Below are 20,056 nucleotides of genomic sequence, written 5' to 3' on the forward strand. Positions count from 1 at the left end.
ATTCATCCTAAAGGAGAGCCACGTGTGGCCTAATGAGCCACTTCAGTTGTTTGGAGGTGGGGCAGGAGGATGATTCTAAGTACACTGTGGTGTCAGAAACTCAGGTTCATCTTTTAGCCTAACCCTGGAAAGCCTCTCTGAGTCTTACAGGTGGGGTTGATCATTAAAAACAAAACAAAACAAAAATTAAAAAGGAAAACAGAAAGAGCATTTTTTGCTAAAATCTCCTTGATAAAACACTTCATAGTTCAAGTAAAGTATTGACCATTTTTAAAGATTAAAAGATTTTTTGGGAACTTAGCATTAGCAAATTATTTTTATTATGATTCTACTTAAAAATATACATAGATAACCAATGGTTGCTATTTGATACATTCAAAAATAGGATCAGCACAAAGCATCAGTTGGCAACACGAATTTTTTACACACCGCTCTGGGGTATGCTTCGATTGCCATGTACCATGTAGTTATTCAATATCGTTCTTTGCAAACAATTAGCAAAAATGTGCCGTATTTCATAATGTAATTATACTTTTGATTCATGTGTTTATAAACACAAATTGGTTGTGGCAGTATTATAAGGTGGCTCTACAGAAGATCCAGAATATGTTTATATTGTTATTTTTTTCATACTCAACAAAATTGAAACAAAAATAATTAAACAAATCACTATTGCAATATTTTGGACTCTGATATCTATTTATATCTCTGAGGTCATGAAATCTAAGTGGAAAAACTCTAAGACATTAGAGATAGAGAAAGAAGACATGTTGCCTCGACACCCGGCTAACAGAATGTAACACAGAAGCGGAGAGGAGCGTTTCCTTACTTCATGTGGCTTTTGGATGTTGAGGGTTCCAGAGAACCCAGTTTAGCTTTGACACTCAGAGGCAGTATATTACTGGTGCTCATGAATTCTCCATGTGTGCCTAGTACTTGTGGCTCCAGTAGAGGCGAAATGCTCCTGTCCCCAACACTTGCTCCTCAGCAGCAGAGAAAAACAGCAGAGGCTGCAGGTGTTACTCACAGCCTTGGGTGGAGGCAGGTACAGACTATGAAAGCACCCATCATTTCAAGAAAATGAAGAGAGGTTCAATGTGGTTACAGCATATGTACGTGGTAAAATTAACACCTAAGAAGAGTTGGGGGCAAAGATAAAAGGAATATGTCCCTGGAGTGGAAGTGGAGGTCCAGGGAAATAGCTCTAGGCCAGATAGGAAAAGCGGGGCTGAAAGGGAAGGAGGTCATTGCCAAAGTCAAGCTTGCGAGACTTCACACACGTCTCTCTTAGTTGATTCCCAATCATGCAAATGATCTTAATAATAAAACATCAGTGAGAACAGAGGCTCTGAAAATGTGTGGGATACCAGTATGCATTTACTCATTCATTCATTCAATGAATATTTTTATGAGCTTCAACTTCCGTCCCAGGTTTCCTCAGCAGCAGAGGGAAATATTAGTAGAGGCTGCAGGTGTCCCTCACAGCCTTTAGTGGAGGCAGCAAGGAGAGCACAGGTAAGGTACAGAGGTATGAAAAGGCCCCAGAACTTCTCTCAGCACCAGATGTAAATTGGTGCCTATAGCAGGGCTGGGCTCTGCCCCTTGAGCTCTCAGCCTATGGGGGAAGAAAGATAAAAAGACATATAAACAAACAGATAACAATATAACTCCAAATTTTGACAAATGTTACAAGGAATAAAGCCCAGAGTAGTCATTGAAACACAATTGAGGAGACCACTGTTGTAGGCTGGTGATGGGAGGACTCTGAGGAAGTGACATTTGAGCAAAGACCTGAAAGATGAGTCATCCTCACGAGAAGAAGGGAAAGGAAAAATGTGTGTGTGAAGGACCTGAGGCATAAAGGAGCTGAGTGTGTTTCAAGAGCTGAAAGGAGATGAGCACAGCACATGAGTGGGCAAGGGGGAGAGTGGCCCCAGAGGAGTGGGAGGCAGGGCGTGGGCCAGGCCATCCAGGGATTGGGAAGTGGGGTAACAAGTTTATATCTTATCATAAATGTAATGGGAAAAACATGAAGGACTTTAAGTGGTCGGGGAGATTTATGATTTTGCAAGATTGGAAATCAGAATACCAGTAAGGAAACTCAAGCAATAGTCCAGATAAAAACTAATAATGACTTGGTTTAAGGTGGTAAGATAGTGAAGAAAAGCAGATGGATTTGAGATGTGTTTTGGATGTTGAAACTTCAGGGGCTGAAAGATAAGACACGAAATATGAATAGGAGGTACATCAAAGATAATGCCCTGGATTTTAATTTGAGCAATCACTTACAAAGATAGAGAAGATTGGGTGAGAAATGGTTTTTACTTAAGGTGGGCAGACTATTAAGAGTGATCATGTTAACCTTGAGATGCCCCTGAGATGTCAAAGAGGCAGTTGAATATACACAATCTCTTCTCAAAAGAGAAATTTGGCTGGAGTTACAAATTCAGGTGTGGGTAACATATAGATAGTAGTTAATTGCATGGGAAGAGATGAATCGCCATAGGTAAGAGTTCTTGAGAAATATGGGAATTGAGCCTGTGATCATGCTGGGAACTCTAACACTTCAATACTTACCAGTTGGGGTACAGGGGGAGACACTAGCAAAAGAGATAGAGAGGTGGCTAAAAGGGTAGGAAAAAACATGCAGTGTGAAGCCAGAGAACTTAGGGATCAAAAAGGACAACGAAACAAGAATTGGCAGTTGTAGGCAACATTAACAAGAACAATTAGGTGGAGTATAGAGGCAGTAAATAGGAAAACCACTTTTATGGACAAGTGCTTTGAGAAGTTTGGTTGTGAAAGGGAACCAAAGCACTGAATTGTTAGTGGATGAGTGGATGGAAGGGGGTATGAGGTCAAAGCATGTAGGTATGCATATAAAGTCAAAAAATGTTGTATTTGCAGGCCAATGGAATGACTCAGTGGAGAGGAAGATTGAAGATATTGGGTGGGGATGGAATTAAAGTTCTTAAGCAAGAAAGATGGGATAAGATCAAAAGAGTGTGTCAATGACTGGACCTTGACAAGAGAAGAGACAATTTCTTAGTTTAATAAAAGCAGCAAGGAGAGGATGGGTGGCTGGGTGTGCATGCAAGAAAGGGAGACATCTTGATGGTGTTGAGGGAATGTTTCAGCTTTTTCTAGTGAAGAATGAGGCAAAATCATGAACTGAGAAAAGGCAGGTGAGAGGTAGGAGGTTTGAATAGAGAAGATAATGTAAGAGTCATCTCAGAGAGTGAGGGAACGAACAAGCTTATTGAAGAAATATGGTGACACTCTGTCAGTGTTGAGAGCTCATTGGAAATATTGAGATTGTTAATTTCAAATGAAACCGGTTTGTTTAGTTGTGTGAACTCCTCTAGTTAGCCTTAGCTGCTAGGTACAGACATGAAAATGGTGGATCATTGAGTTCACCCTGGGAGAGGTTTTGCAAAACGATTATGATGGAAGGAGAGAAGAGCAAGGGAATTGAGAGTTTGCAAAGGAATGACTGTAATGATATGGACCATGGAATCTAAGCCGGATGAATAGCAGGAGAGGACAATGAATAGAAAATATTGGGATCTATGGATTGGAAATTACAATGTGGTTGAAGAACTTTTGTGGGAATATGTTGGATCGTGAGTAAGATGTAAGGATAGGAAATTTCCAGGGTTAGAGAATGGGAGATCTCAAGACTGGAGGTGGTGAGGGCTTTGTTGATGACAAGGTTCATAATATGGCTGTGGGAGTAAACGGCTGAGGCTGAGTGGAGGAAATGACCATTAGAGAACAGAGAGGCCAGTAAGAAGGGCATTGGTCAGCAATAACAAACAGAAAAAGAAGAGTTAGAGAGGCAGAGAATGGCAGTGGTGATTCAAAATTGTCCAGGGCACAGGATGTCCTGATAGACAGCTAGGAGAGTCTGGGCAACCTGGGAGGTAGAGCCGCACGGTCAGGGGGCTGCAGCAGCCCATCAGAGCTATAAACCATTAAAATAACTCCCCCAGTTAAGACTTCAGGTTCTTTACATAACTTTCTAACAGTTTGACTTCTTGTGTACAACTCGTCTACAGGGAGAAAACTTTCAGTGAAGGCTGATGGGTCTGTCCTATAAAAACTGACGGTAAATGAGCAAATGACTATTCTCATTACAACAGTAAATGAGCAAATGACTATTCTAATTATGGTTGTCATTGTCATTATTATCATCCTAACCATTTTTATCAATATCATTATGTTTCTTTTTATTGAGTTCTTATTATAGGCCAGACATTGAATCTTGTCAACTCTTCAAAGTAACTACAAGAGGTAGAACATTATCCTCATTTTACAGAGGAGGAAAATGAGGCTGAGTGAGGGCAATAAATAACTGTTGCAGAGCCAGGCCAGGCCACTTTGGTTCTGTCACCCATGCTCTTTTTAATGGGTCCATAAAACACAAGCCAGTGCCCCTGAGTCCAGCTGGCCTAGAGGCATTGGCAAGACTCATGCAGGGCTGTCCAATAGCCAAGCCTCAGAGCATGGCAAATTCACTCGTGTGCAGCAGCTGGTACAGCTCCTTGGTAGACAGCTGGCCTTGCCACAGAAAAGTCTCAACTTTGCCATCAAAATCCATCAGAGACTTTAACAACTCCAATTTTAAATAAAATAAAATCTCAGGGTGATCTTTTGATCTGCAAGGAAGAAACTATTTTAGGTTAATTTATTCTTAAGTTTACCTAGAAGAATAAACATATATTTATATATACATTCATTTCATCAATCCACAGATATTTGCTGAGTACAGTGGAAATTTTAAAGAAGAGTTTTTCTTTGTTATTTTTTGCCCCCCTGCCCCAGCACCTGTCCCCATGCTGGGCTAGACAGGGAGGGCTCTCTGCCATGCAGGCTCTCCTAGGTGGGGCATGGAGCCGGTGTACCACACAGGTCTCATCCCCTGGGAGCGTCTTTAGCAAATCCTGGAGTTCTAGAAGTTCAGGAACTCCCTAGCCCTTTCTCCTGTGAGGTTTCTGGGCATTCTAAAGAAAGGAGGGCTGACCTCAACCCACAATTCAAAGAAAGTGGTAAATTCTAATAGCAGAGTCTAGGAATGCAGTATGAGGTACTTTCCAGATGTCATCCTCTTTCATTTGATCTCACAAAGCAACCTGCAAGATAGGTAGTTTTATTCCCGTTGTATAAATTCTACCTCCCAGTAAAGATGGGTGAAGAAGAAATTTAATGCATTCTTTCAAATTAATTTTATGCATCATTTTTACATAGTCATACTGTTCTCTCTATATCACGTGATGTTCTGCATTTTCCATTTAACAATGAGGTATCTTCAGTTGGTAGAATTTTAAGAAGTACTGCCACGTAAAGAATTTCCCAGGTAAAGAAAGGCTTCTCTGGTGCAGAGAAACTATGCAGGGAACAGAAGTGGATGGAAGCACCTGGTTCCTCTTGGGCTCCAGACCCAGCCAAGATGTCCTTGGTGGATTATTGAACATGGTCCTTGCCCTACCCAGCCCCTTCTGCTCTCCTCATATGGCTGACCGAGATGGTGGTCTCCTGTATTCCATCTACTCCTCCTTCCTCCTGCCCTCAACATTCAAGCTGAACCAGGATAGTCCTTTTGTTCCTCTCATTCTGGACTCGTCCTGCTTGGCTCTTAGAATTCTGCCTTGGTCCAAAGGTAAAACATCCTTTTTTACCATGCCCCAATCATAGGAAAATCACCTCCTATCTTTTCTGCCTTTTTTTTCACATTCTGAGTAAGCCCCTCCCACCTATGGTTTTGTTTATGTCTTGGAACTTGGGAGGGGGAAGAGAATGAACCAGATAAGGAAAGCATTCAGCAAAGCTGACCCTCTAAAGCATAAACTAAAGTTAGTTCACCCAAACTCTTTTTCTGGCCTTCCTTATTCTGGATAACGTAACACATGGGTTCCCATACTATGGTCATCTGCTCACAACTTAAAAATTCAGAGGGAACTCTTGCCAATTCAAGGCAAAAATTTAGGAGGGGTGTATTAAAAAAGTCCCTCTTTCCACCATGTTTGGGGAAACACATGTTCCCCAGCATATGAAGGGAGAGTCAAGTCCACTGCAGAGTTCATTTTCTTTAAAATGCAGTCTGTACAGAAAGCATCTGGATGTCTCCCACTGTGAGAAGTCTTTGGATAGGCACAGAAACTTCTTAACCAATTACACTACACAGCAGATGTAGTGTTCTTGTCTTAGCAATAACCACAAAAAAGTGATAGCATCTCACATACTCAGTTGAGTATCAAGTGACACCTACCTAGAACCTTAATCTTAAATTATTCTCACCTTTTAAATGGAGAAATAAAAAACTCTCCTTCTCTGTAACAGGGCAACCTAGTTATTTGATACTTCAAAATATTTGAGATCATATTTTATTTCTCAATAACTTCTTGATGTCAAAATTTAAATATAGTTAATAGGTATTCATTCTTTTATTCCTCATGATGAAACGAAGGTAAATGGTAAAAGTAAATGGAACTGATGCTAAATAGCTATACTTCATCTTATTCTTATAGCTAATAATGCATCTACACATATAAGTATAATTTCATGTTTCATATATGATTATCATAAGATCCTCACAGTAATATTATTGAGGATATAGATAAGAAAACATGCTCATGGCATTTGTAACTAACTCACTCCATTAGTATGTGATTTATGAGAAACCAGATCTTCTGAGTGCTCCTCTAGTTGTCTTTAAAGATCTCACTCTATCTCATAAACTCCCTTTTCCCAGATTGTTGGAGCCCAAGAGATAGCTTGAAAAAGAATGTATGCGGTCAAGTAAGTTAGAGAGCCAATAGGTTAAACAATATTAAACATTTATTTTCATAAAACTGCTTCATCTTTAATTAGCTACTGTGCTGTTAACTATCCAAGCGTTGTATATAGTACACAGTGCTTTCCAAGTTAATTTGACCAGGGGGTCATTTTTATTTTAAAACGGAGAATTCGGTCTCAATGGCCGTAAAACCCACTTGGGAAACATAAGGTTATGTGAACATTTTTGGGTCCAATGAATCCAATTCAATATGCTAAGGAAATTACCCAAAATATGGAGAATTCTAACATATTAAGGTTTATTATGAAAAAATATGGAAATAATTGTTCAACACTAGAGGAATAGTTAAGAAAATTATATTAGTAAAATATCACATAACCAATAATAATAATACATGTGAATACTGTGGTAAAGAGTAAAATCATGATCTATTTTAACTGAGAAAAGCTGGATTAAAAATGTTTTTACAATGATCATAGCTACATAAAGAAACAAATCCACAGACAGAAACAGAAAGGAAATGTGAAGATGTTAACATTAATTGTAACAGGGTCATGGCATTGTGGATGTCTTGTTTTCCTTTTCTACATTTTCTATATAGTCATGGAGAGACCGTAGCAATGGATCAGCTAATGCTGTCTCACCTTACCATCCAGTAGGGCAGGGAGAAGGGATGAGGATGTGTGGATAATCTCAGAAAGTCTAGTTCTAAGAGCCCCCCGCCCCTGCCCAGAGACTGGGTTGTTTCTGGGCAGAGCGTGGGACTAGAAATTAAGTCAGAATTCCCCTGAGAATCCGTGGTTGGTTAGCTTAGGGGCCTTCATCTTTGGTGAGTTTTGTTCCTTCCCTTGACCACTATCCCCACATTTAACCTCAGAATATTGTATGCAATGTAACTAGTGGAGCCAAATGGTTTTTGGTAGATTACTGAGCAAGCCATTGGTCCTACAGGGACACATCTCTGGGCAGGCACTCTACTGACTGTGAGCCGAAAGTGCCATTTCAGGAGGGGTATGTACAGTGGTTAAGAATATGTCTTTGGAGTCTGACAGTTTTAGATTTGAATCCCAGCTCTACCATAGAGAATAACTGTTTGGCCTTGGGAGAATTACTTAACTTTTCACACTCTCAGTTTCTTCATCTGCAAATCGGGAATAATACTTTGTACTTCATAAACTCATTTACAAGATTAATGACATAGCATGTGTAAAGGCCTTAGGACAGTGTCAAACAGTCAATAATGGTAGCTAACTATTATTATTAGCTGCTATAAGCATGGTAATTTCAGATTTTAAAATACTACTCTATTTAGCTATGTTATTTTTCTTTAAATTTTCCCTAAAGTCCATAAAAAGTTTTCACTAATTAAAAGCAAACCAATTAGGAAAACACTACTCTATTTTACAGATAAGTCAGCTAGAGAGTAATTTATTATTTCTTCTTAATTGTTGGGTTTTGATCCTGCTTAGTTCTTTAGATCCAACATTCATGTTGGTAGTATCCTCATTTCGGTAATCCAGCCTCAAAGAATTCCATCCAGTTAGTGAGGCAAGTTATTCCTTTCCTGAAACCACACGGGTTCCTCTAAACTGAGTTCCTGCTCTTTCTCTGTTTGATTTCTTAAAATAGTTTCTGAAGATTTTAACCACAACTGAATCAAAACTAACCAGCCTGTAATTTCCTGGTACGTCCCTATGGCCTTTCTTTTAAAACAAAACACACACAAAAAAATGGCATTACATTGGCTGGTTTCCAGTGTTTCAGGGTTTCGACTTGAGGAAGCTGGAAAATGTCTGTGAAAGCTACTCTAATTTTACTTCGTCCCACTTTTGGAGGAGGCTCTGGGTTGTTTGTGGCTTCATCATGATGCATCAACAAACTCAGTCACTTTTAATTTTGAGTTGTTTTAGAAAAGTTTACCAAATACCATCTCTTCACAGTTCTTTATTGCATAGCTTCCTTTTCTTCAACTCTAATACATCAGAAAATAAGGCAACTTGTATTAAGCACGTAAGCTAGAAAAAGAAAGAACTGCTCTTCTTTTATATAATAGATACGTTATCTAAAAATATCCAAGAAAATATGGACTGATTATTTGAATTCATAAATTAAAAGCACAGTTAGAATATATTTGGATCTTTTCCTAAAACCTATGCAAACATTATGAACTCCACTCAGAGGCACATAAGACTAGATTTAGTCTGGCCAATTATTTAAATGGTTAATGAATTTTTTGTATTGTAGCCATTTTTCCATTTTTTTAATGATTAAATATTTTCTTTTAGTTGAATTCTCAATATAACTGAAATATTTCGATCCCAATTGTTTTGGTTTTAAATATGTCCATAATTAATATATAACATAAAAGTTGGAGTTAAAAAGAAGCAAAAACAATATCCAGATAATGAACTAAATTAAAATATGGATTGGAATGGAAACCAAGCAATTTATGTTAAAATTATAATGAACGTGATGAGAATATATGTGCTCAGTACATTGTTTCTGTAATTGTTTCAATAAATGTTTGTTGAATTGATGAATTAACAACAGATTGGTAATGACAGAATTAAAAATGCAAAGCAAATGTTGAGATAATGATGTAACAAACCACTGACTCAAATTTTAAAATATAACAAAATCTAACTAATTTGGTATTATTGTGTAAGAAACGGCCATATTCAAAAGTTCTGAAATGATAAAACATATTTATAGAAATATAGCACATTTTGTTGATATCTATATTTGGATTTAATCAACAAGGTGTTTCCAAATAGATAAATGTTTTTAAATAGATTCAGCTTATTTGCAATGAGAGCTCAGCATTTGTGTCCCAGAAACTCACATGCTAAAGGCTAAAACTGTTCTTGAAAATACCGTTTTTGTATTTTTTAAAAATATTATTAGCCAGGAAGCTTTCTTGCAAAGCAGAAAGTAAAAGCAATGTTAAGTATATTCCAGACTAGTGTTATAAGGTATTAAAATTAGTGGAGTCCAAAATAATGATATCTTTTTTTACCGTATTTATCAATTGAAACTATATTATTTGCCTTTTAATTTTTTAGAAATTTTTTAATTATTAAAACAGGATCAAATATATAGTGATATATTACATTTGTTCCATGGGGGTATCAGAACAGGGACCTAATTATATTAGTTATTTTTGCCCTTACTTTCTCCCTAATATTCTCTATAATTACTGCTATGAATAGTTTTTAAGCATTTATTCTTAGAAATACAATTCCAAAAATTAAACAAACCTAGAAGATACAAAACACTCTTTGAGTTGTACAAATGTGAGCAATATAATTAGAATTTGAATGAAAACACCTACATAGATTTCATGTCGATGTTAAAAAGCTGGAGTCTGTCACTCCTCTTATAGGAATCTCAGAATCTCACTCTGGGTTCAGGAAAGAGGAAGAGATTGGATAAAGTCCTCTTTTCTTTTTTTTTTTTTTGTATTTTAATCTGCAGCGTAGTGTCAGTTTTACATACTTTCTACTTGCTTTTTGCCAAACTCCTTGGCTGAAAAACATTAACCTCAATTGTTCCAACTGACCTCTTAGGTAGTGTTGTTGAAATGAACATAGATTATATCATCCCCCAAACAAGCCCTTCATCTTCCCTTTACCAAGAATATTTTTTGGAGAGTATTCCATTTCAATCAGTTTTCATCAATTTATTTAGCACTTACTCACTAAGAGATTTAGGGTTGGTGCTTTGGGAACCCCAAATAATGAAGACATCAAATTAGATTACGTAATTCTTGGCTCTTAATTACTCAGAGTTCTCTTACTATATCTAATACTTTTTAAAAAAATATGTAAAGTTCAAGCCCCAATTACTTAGGGTTCTCAAATTTTCAACAAATAAATTAAGATTATTTCTGTACTTTCAGAATCTCATAATCATATTATTATAGTTCATATTTCAAAGAAATGCTGAGTAAAACAATAGTGGAGAAATATTTTTATATTGTTCCAAGCTTTAAAAACATTTCCTGAGCTAACAGGATATTCCATTTATTTTTACTTAAACTTTTTTAACTGAAATCTACAACCAACTCTTATAATTAACAATCACAGACTTTGTACTAGGTGGCAAACAAGTAAATTGATGCTCTTTAGCACACTATTTGTAAGTGCTGTGGGAAACTGCAAAGCACACAAAGGATAGACATTTTCACAAGACTCACAGTCTACTTTTTATAATTCAGATTCCCATATGACATTGGAATTTAAACAGGCAAGAAGAGATGTTTCTATACTAGTTTCAAATTTTCCAAGTTTTCTTCTGCCAAGTCTTAACTTTCCTGAGTATTTCTTAAGGTACAAATCCCCTGTACATGATGGAAAACTATACCATCAATTGTGTTCTTATGAGTAGAATTTTCCTGGGAACAATAAATATGTGCCACACTAATAAGATGCTATATGAGGGAATCTTTGGAAAAAAAAAACAAAGCTCTATATTATGAATGCAAAGTGGCATCATTAATTTTTCCTACAAAAAGCCCAATTCAAATAGGAATCCTAGATTTGGAGATCTTGCAAAGGTGAAGAAGTTATTTTTGGAACATTTTCACTTTTTCTTTCTTCTTCCATGAATTGATTTTTGCCTCTTCCACTTAAGAGCATGAAGAAACTACTTACATGCACATCCATCCCATATACATATATAACACATGTACATACAGAAGCATTTGGCTGTCCAAAAATATTTCAGCATGATTTGGAAAATAAGAAAAATATCTCTTATTTTGAGTAATGATAATAGCAAATGGATTTGAACCTGGCATCAGTTTGCTAATAGTATTTCAAAATATTTTTCAGAGGCAAATATGAATCTTTGGAAAACACACAGATTGATTTCCATAAGCAAGTTAAATGAAAAATCCACATGTGAAGAAATTTATCAGATGTATAATGAAAAATTCACATGTGAAGAAGTTTATCAGATGTATAATATGGGAGTAGAAGTGATGGATAGCTGCTAAAATATCAGATTATTATGAAGGTGCAGATGTGCCTATATTTTAAGAGACAGTTCTATTGAATACCATATAAAATATTTTAAATAGACCCTGATTCTAAGTGGTTCCCCCCTCTTTTTTATATTTACTTTCTCTGACTCCCTGTCGCTTCCTTGAGTCCCTTCTTTGCTACTACTGTATTATATAAATACTCTACCACAGAAATGATCTTGGGCACATGCCCTGAATATTGTCATTTTCCTATGTAAGAGAACTTATTTTTAGTGGATTTATCATAATTCCTCCAGATCTTTGGATAGACTTTTCCCTAAGAAGTTGAGGTGACAGCTGAATTTGCCAGGTAACAGTAAATGGTAGGCTTAAGAAGAGAGGAAGTGCCCCTGGAGAAACCTGGCTCCATTTCACTCACTGTTTGCCCTTTTTAGAATATTATATATTACCTTCTTTTCATTTTCCCGTCGCTGTTGGTCCTTAAATTTAATCTGGAGAAGTTGAAATTTCAAGAGTTTCCCTATCAGTGGTAAGGTTAATGTCTCTCCACTATCCATAATTGCTTTTGCTGCCATTAACACCTATAAAGAAACACAATTGTTAGGAAAAGTGACATTTTATAACCTTTGGTACAGTTTGTCAGTGACAAAAAGAAGAAAGAGTATTTTATGTTTTGTTATATTTGTTATACTGCAAAGGTGTCTCATTGCTGGCTGAAAAAAAGAAGAGAAAAAATGTCCCAGTGCTACAGAAAGGGGCATTTGCTCTCTCCTTTAAATAAATTGGGTTGTCTGAATATCAATTTCTTTTTCCAGTAAGGCAGAGCATGCTTCCCACAATGGTACTAGACTCAGATTCCCCCCAAAAGGTAGAGAAAAGATAGGCAGGGCTCCATTTTAGGATGACTGACGGGTTGGTTTCATGCTACAGGAAGTCTATTGTTGTTTGGCATAGACAGTAGTCCAAAGTGTCAATCTTTGACTTATTGGACATTATCAATTAAATAATAGGTTTTATAATAGTGGAAATGACTAAGTTAGCTGTCTTTTATTTCTTGATAACCAAATTCAAATGAAAGATAAAAGCTGCTTGACACAAAGGCACCATATGAATTGTACTCTTGCAACTTAATGCTGATCATGTTGGTATGCAGCCTAATTGGGGTGAAATAAGGTTATTGAGTTTTCTTTGGGTGACGACAGCCACTAGGAACATACAGCTGTATTGTCCAGATGTGTGGCACTGACAGCCTGTTTTATGACTGTGTTTTTTACAGCTTGTTTCCCCTAAATTTCACACAACTCTCTAACATCTGGGCTCTTTTCCTTGGAGCCCTATAACCACTTTATTTACTGCAAAAAAAATAAAATCACGTAAAATATACCATAAAAAGTTGTTATGTGTTTCTCTTTATTCACTTTGTCTCCCTAATAAAGTTCACCTCTGCCTGAAGCACTGTCACAGAAATAATCTAGTTAAAGTATTTTTTGACTTTTGTTTTTAAGCAAGCATCATATTTATTTATAACCTTGGGATGAATTAGGTGTTACCAAAATGTTCTGACATGTTCCTTTTCTCCCCCTTGGAGCAATCACTCCTTGGGGCGCATATGGTGTCAATTTCAGGCCCTCAGTCTCAGACAATGACTGCACACTGCATCTCCCGGAGCTGTCTTGTCTGAGGTTCGTACCAGCTTGTGGTCAGGGCTTTCCTGACCAGTTCAGTTCCTAGGACTTTCCACTTTGCCAAGGGAAATCGCCAAAAGAAAAAGAGGTGCCTATTTCGCTTCTAACTGCAGCAGGTCCTGTGGATTATCATGTGCCAAAATGTAACTAGACCTCTTAGAGACCACGTTGGGGTTTCCTGTACCACATCGCAGAAGGGGAAAGCCTGGGAAAGGATTCCTTTAAAGCCACTTCTTCTAAAAACCAAAGGAACAAACCAAGTGTCAGAAATCTTTTCATGTGTCTAAGTGAGTATTCTCCAAGAAATATAGCCTTTGCTTTTTATGGCAGTTCTGCTCTGCTAACACGATTTAGGGAAGAGGACATGATGGCTGTGATTTCTGGGAGCAGAAAAACACAGTGGTACACCTGCAAAACCTCACCATTTATTGATGACCAGATCCCACATGGAAGGGAATCCTAAGGGGGCTGCAGGTTAGGCGTTTACTGTACAGTGAAAGCTGTCCGGCTGGGTCCAACCCCAAGAAGGATGTCAGTATTTGGTTGGAAATGGCATTTTTCATTACCAGATAAACAGTGTGCTGACAATCAGGCTTTGTGACATCTGGTTCAAAATATTCAAATTTGTGTTTTTAAAGCTCACAGCAGTCTAGCATGGGGTGTTTCCCTGTAATACAAAGATAATGACAGCATTGAAGGGAAATCAGCACTGGAATGGGTCACCCCAGAGTGGTTGCGGAGTCTCCTTTCCGGGTGACCTGTGAAAACAGGGTATTCACCTGTGTCGGGGGGATTTGGGTGAAGCCTGCCTGGCGTCATGGTGATGGATGATGGGATGTCTCTGGAGGTACTTCCTAGCCTCTCGTCTCTAGGAGTCTATGAATGTTATGAATACCTCACTGTATTAAAATGTACTCAAAGCACAACAAAACGTCCCAAGAGAAAAGTATTTTGCAGGCCAAAAAAGTTATTTCCGGTTTGTCTAAAACTGTCTGTAGAATGCTGATTTCAAACAGCAATCTGGCACAGCATCACAGTGACAGTGGTGTCCTGCCCTGACGGGGGAGATGGGTGATGGGGAGTACCGCCGGCACTGCCAGGCCCTGTGTTCTCATGACACTCAGACGCAGAGTGAGATCAGTGGTGGCGCGGCAGCCTGAGGAGGGCCCTGGGCAGCGTCCTGCTCCTCAACAGCCCCAGGGCGACCCACACAGAGGCAGACTTGGTGCTCGACAGCCTGGAGAAAGGCACAGCCTGCACATGGCACCATCAGGAACGGCAGAGGCCAGGCATACTTGTCCCCTTCCCCCTGCCCCGCCATGTTGCTCTGGAGAGACTTGAATCCCACAGTGCTACTTTCTGTGCATCCCCCTAAAGGAATAATATTGTGAATTCTTGGGATAATTAATGAAAATGAAAGTTTATGCTGAACTCAAAATCCGAGACTGAAAATTTTCATGGTGAGTCATCCCCAAAAGAGGCAGAAGAAGAAAGATGTTTACAAATTAATTCCCACTAAAAATTCTTTCTTCTCACACCCCATAATTCACAATTCCACCTAGTCAGTAGCCAGTAGTTTGGCCTCAGATGAAAAACAAACCTTCAGAGGATCTTCGTTTGAAGGCTAAGTCTTTGAGGGTAGAAAAAACTAAAGAAGAGACAGAATTTAAAAGGAAATATACATTTTCATATAACATCCCTAAAGGCTTCCCCTTCCCTGCCTTACTAGTATTAATTGAAAGAATAATCAAAACTTCAAACTTCCAGCATTGTAAAGGTCATTTGTCTAGTATCTACGTCTAAAATGTGTGTGCATACTTGTGTGTCTGTGTGTGTGTGCTGGGAGGAAAGCTGGCAAGGGTTATAGGTATTGGGGGGAATGAGAAATATAAGAGAAAATGGGAGCAGTGAGCTGGAAGCAGTTGGGAAGTAATTAGGCAAAAGTCTAAGCTTCCAGAACTAGGCGAGGAAAAAAAAAAAACCAGTCCTAAGTGCGTCAAAACCTGGGTACTCATCAAACCAAAATACCAAGAAAATGTGGCTGGCATGAGTCAGAAACTCAAAAAAGCACCAGTCTTATGGGCAAATGAGACTCATTAAAATGGAAAAAACTGTTGCCCAGCAAGTTCCAAGTGTCTCCTGACCTCCTCAGGTCAGATCTGCAGGCAGGCAGGCCTGCCAGGACTGGGGGGAGGCTCCAGGCTGAGCAACCAAAGGTAATCAGTTCTGGAAAAGACTGGTGCAGATGAAGCTTAAGCTTCAAAGAGTGCCGCTGAGGCAGGAAGACAAGTTGGTACTTTATTGTGTGAAGATACTTACTTTGGGGGTATAGATGCTGTTTTTCTGTTAGGAAGCTTGTGATTCTGAGCACACTAAGAAATAAAAACATTTCCCTCTTTATCACTGACCTGGTTCAAAAGACTTACATCATATTTATCATCTAGTGATTTGATCCAACAAAAATATACCAAATGAGCTGAATTCTTTCCTTGCCTGGGGATCAGGCCCACCCACAGACACTAGTGCCCTCTGTCCCGCCTTCTAACCGTTCCCCCTCCCCTCCCTACACTAGTAAGCACCAGCATCTGCCTACCCTATGCTTAGAATTGCCCCGCACATTCCTATGAAAACCAATGTATGTATGTATACATGTGCGTGTATACATATATACATATGCACATATATACATACGTGTGTGTGAGTTTATATAAAATAGATAGACTAGATAGATGGATGGATGGATAGATGGGTAGACAGAATGGGCTCCCACGAGGCCTGCTGCCTGACTTCCCTGGTGTGCTTATAAGGAGGCATATGGAGCAACTTGAATTATTGCTTAACTTACTACACATTCAATCCCAGGTGAGTTCTGAGGAAGTATAAAGATTTGTATCTGCATTTCTCTTGCCTGGAACAGGTTTTGTGATCAAGGGGGTGGAGGAGAGGGGAGCTGTGGTTGTGTGAGGCAGAGAGGGGTGCGGTAGGGGGAGAGGGATGGGACTGGGGGAAGGTTTTCCCTCCAGGAGCCCCAAATAACCTCCAGTTCCCCTAAAAGAATCCTTTGGCTCAGAGACTTTCCTGGGGGGCCCATGGAGTTTGTTGCAGTAGCTATAATAATTCACAAAATAATGACTTCATATTTAACCCATTTTCTTTCGGTTAATGACTCAGGATGGTTTAGATATATGGAGACCTTAGCAAACAGGAGAGTCCATGAGCTAGAGCTTGACTCAGTCCAGACTAGCACAAGGTTGAGCAAACAGGCTTTCAACACACACTCAATGCTAACTTCTATTTTTTTTTTTTTGTATCACATTCTTTTGGGTAGCCCATTTTCTTAAATATATGATTGATTAACTAAAGTAAGAGTATAATAGTCCATCATGGTAAAAAGTCTCAATAGTACAGAAGGTGTACAGTTAAAAGGAAATGGTTTCCCAACTCCCTCTGCCATTCCTCCTTTCCAGAGATAAGCACTGTTAACTAATTCTTGTGTATCTTTCCACAATTTCATATATACATAAACATATATGTATATATATCCTTTTATATTTTAATACAAATGAGATCATGCTATTCATATTAAGTGATTTGTGGTTTGTGTTTTTACCTCAAAGCACATCCAGGACAGTTTTCTGTGCTGACATGTTTTGCTTATGCGTGTATTTTTTAGTAGATAGCATAGTCTTCTACTGCATGAGTGTTTTGTCATCTATTTAACTAGTTGCCTATTGATGCACATTTAGGCAATTTCAGGTTTTTTTCTTTTCTTTTTTTCAATTAAGTGTATATTTTTGTTAGTAGCATTTTTGTTCCCAACAGCACTATATGAAAGAATCTGTTCTCCCACACCCCTTTATCAATACTGAGTATTGTCCAACATTTCTTTGTATGAGTGTTAATCGATTTTTCTGTGATGATGGAAATATTTTTTATCTGTACTGTATAATATGGTAGCCATAGCTACACTGACTATTGAATACTTGAATATTGCTAAAGAGACTGAGGAATCAAATTTTTATTTTATTTTTTAATTGATTAAAATTTAAATTTGAATAGACACATGTGGCTAATGTCTACTGTTTTGGTCAGGGAAGGTCTATATGACAGCGAAATGTGAAAAATGGTATCACATTTGAAGTTGTTGTTGATTTAATCATCCCATCACTTTGTCCCTTTGATTTTACCCCCTAACTAAAAGAAAAGATACCTATTCAGAGCCATCCTCAGCAGATTTTATTAATGCAGGAGACGCTTACATATATTTGTTATATAACAATGGTGTATTCAGATTTCCACAGGGAAGCTAAAAATGAGAGGTAATGAAAATTAATGGCTTTCAGGCTAAGACATTTGCTCTCAGCCACATAGGAAACTTGCCCGTGTATGGATGAAGATGGAAAGGGCTAGTGTGGAGCAAGAATAGGAAGGATACAGAGCTTGCTTCTGACTTCTTTCTGTTACCTTTTTTCCTGCTGTCACTTCTCCTTTTAGCTACCAGATGCCTTTTTTCTTTCTAAATCCCTCTTGCCACATAAATAGAAAAGATTTAACTTGGCAGCTCACTTTCAATGAAATTTATTTATACCACTGAGTTAGTTGTATTTTGAGCTTTTATGTCTCACTATAGAATGAAAGGGACTAGTGACTGATGAAATAATTTCAAGCAGTAAATAGCAAGTGTGGCAATTTTGAACTTAGGGTAGGAAGTAGCTATTCTCTCTAACCTGGAAACTTGTGATGCCTAAGTCTGGCTCTGAAGGTAAAATATATTAATAGTTTTGGTCTTTGTGGTGCTTGGAGGCCTGGAGTGTGAGAGCAGCACCCTGGGGTTTCACTGCAGGCAGCTGCTGTTATACTCCAGGACCAGGTTATTCAGGGGAAAGGCTCTGCAGGGAAGATGGAACTCTTCCTTCAGCCAGAGTCAGAGGAGGAAATAAATGCATCAGAGACTGTGGCTGGGTGGCTGGGGGACAACAAAGGTGAGATAGCAACTCTGTACTGTGGGAGAGGAGTAAAGGCAAAGGAAACTGCTTTGGGACCTGCCTGTGTGTACATGATGTGTATGACGTGTGTGGGCATGTGGTGTGTGACTGTGTGGGTTCACATGTGTCAGTGTATGCATGTGTGTGCATGTAGGTGTGTGCATGTGCATGTGCATGTGTGTGCGTGTGTGCACAAAGTTTGTGTGTCTGTATTTTTTCATAATCTTAATCATCTGAGATATAAAAGATATTAAAGACACTCAATGTAAAATTTTAAAAAATATTCAATATCTAAAAACACTGTCAAAACTGAGATTTGTGCATATTGAAGAATTAATAAAAAGAGAAAAACAATACTAACATTTTTGATTGGCACTTCAAAATGAATATTGATGACTATTTGCCATTTCTAATTATCCTGTAGAATACAGAGTGCTATGTTTACCACTAAATATGTTTCACATTAATTTCATTAATATACATATTAAGTATTTATTCATTATAGTAATTTATTGATCAATAAAAATTTATGAATCATAGTAAACTATGCAACTATATGTGCCATCTTCAAAGTTTATTGCTTAGGTAGCATGATTACTTGTGCGTCCTCTTTTTATCTTATATCTTTTATATCTGCTTATAACATTAAAAATCCAGAGAAATATAACCCCAATGTGTGTGTGTGTGTGTGTGTGTGTGTGTGTGTGTGTGTGTGTGTGATGTTTAGAGAGAAAGGCTGCTTTAGATGGGCCCCATTCTGCATATTTGATGAAAAGGATGGAAGAAGAGCAGGTGATTTGGAATTGATTGAAAAGGGTCACTTATATTGAGATGTCCTCACATGAAAAGATTCCCACTGGAATTTTGGCTCCTTTGGTACAAGGGATGATGAAACAGTTGCTGAAGCCATAACTACTTATGTTCAACGTAATGAAAAAGTAAAGGCTGCCTTTGCATTCCAGTCTTCCCAAATATCACTGAGTAGCGTCAGGCAATTACTTAACCCCTTTAAACTTCAGCCTTTAAAAATCTACAACAGTGGCACAACTGACATTTTGAACCAGGTAATTCTTTGTTGGAGGTTTCTCTGTGCATCGTAGGATGTTTAGTATGCCCCTGGCTTCCACCCAGCTGTGACAACCAAAATGATCTCCAGAAATTTCCAAGTGTTCCCTGGGAGGGAAAATTGTCCCTGACCTAGAAAAGAAAGCTACAGAATGAGAATCTGAATAGTGCTCTCTTGTAAGGCTGTATTGAGAATTAAATGAGATAACCCATACAAAGACCTAGCATGGGGAATGACAGATGTATGGTTAACCCTTACTAAAGGTAGCTCTTACTGCTACTCATACATTCAGGATAGAATTAGAACTCGCGAGGCCTCACAGCCCAGGTATGGAGAGCAGAGAAAGGAATGGCCAGAGGAGCAGCTGGGAAGGCGAGACAGTGGGCTGGATTTATTATCAGCTGGTTGTTTAACCTAACAAAGACAAATCAAGATCCATTTAGAGAAAAGCAGAGAAGATACAAAGGTGTATTTTTTACAGTGCAGTATATAATGGGAAGAATACAGAGGAGAAATCATACTATTAGTTTCTCCTAAAAT

General features: G+C 38.2%; 1 protein-coding gene across 1 annotated transcript in view; it reads right to left on the minus strand.

Moving 5' to 3' along the window:
- SPAG17 (sperm associated antigen 17) overlaps positions 1 to 20,056 on the minus strand; it is a 238,307-nt gene that overhangs the window by 139,788 nt on the left and 78,463 nt on the right. Inside the window, exon 4 of the mRNA XM_045546928.1 lies at positions 12,230 to 12,361. Within this exon, the coding sequence (XP_045402884.1) occupies positions 12,230 to 12,361 (132 nt within the window). The remainder of the gene's footprint in view (positions 1 to 12,229; positions 12,362 to 20,056) is intronic.

Source organism: Lemur catta, chromosome 3, assembly GCF_020740605.2.
Source record: "Lemur catta isolate mLemCat1 chromosome 3, mLemCat1.pri, whole genome shotgun sequence".
In the NCBI taxonomy this organism is placed as follows: Eukaryota; Metazoa; Chordata; class Mammalia; order Primates; family Lemuridae; genus Lemur; species Lemur catta.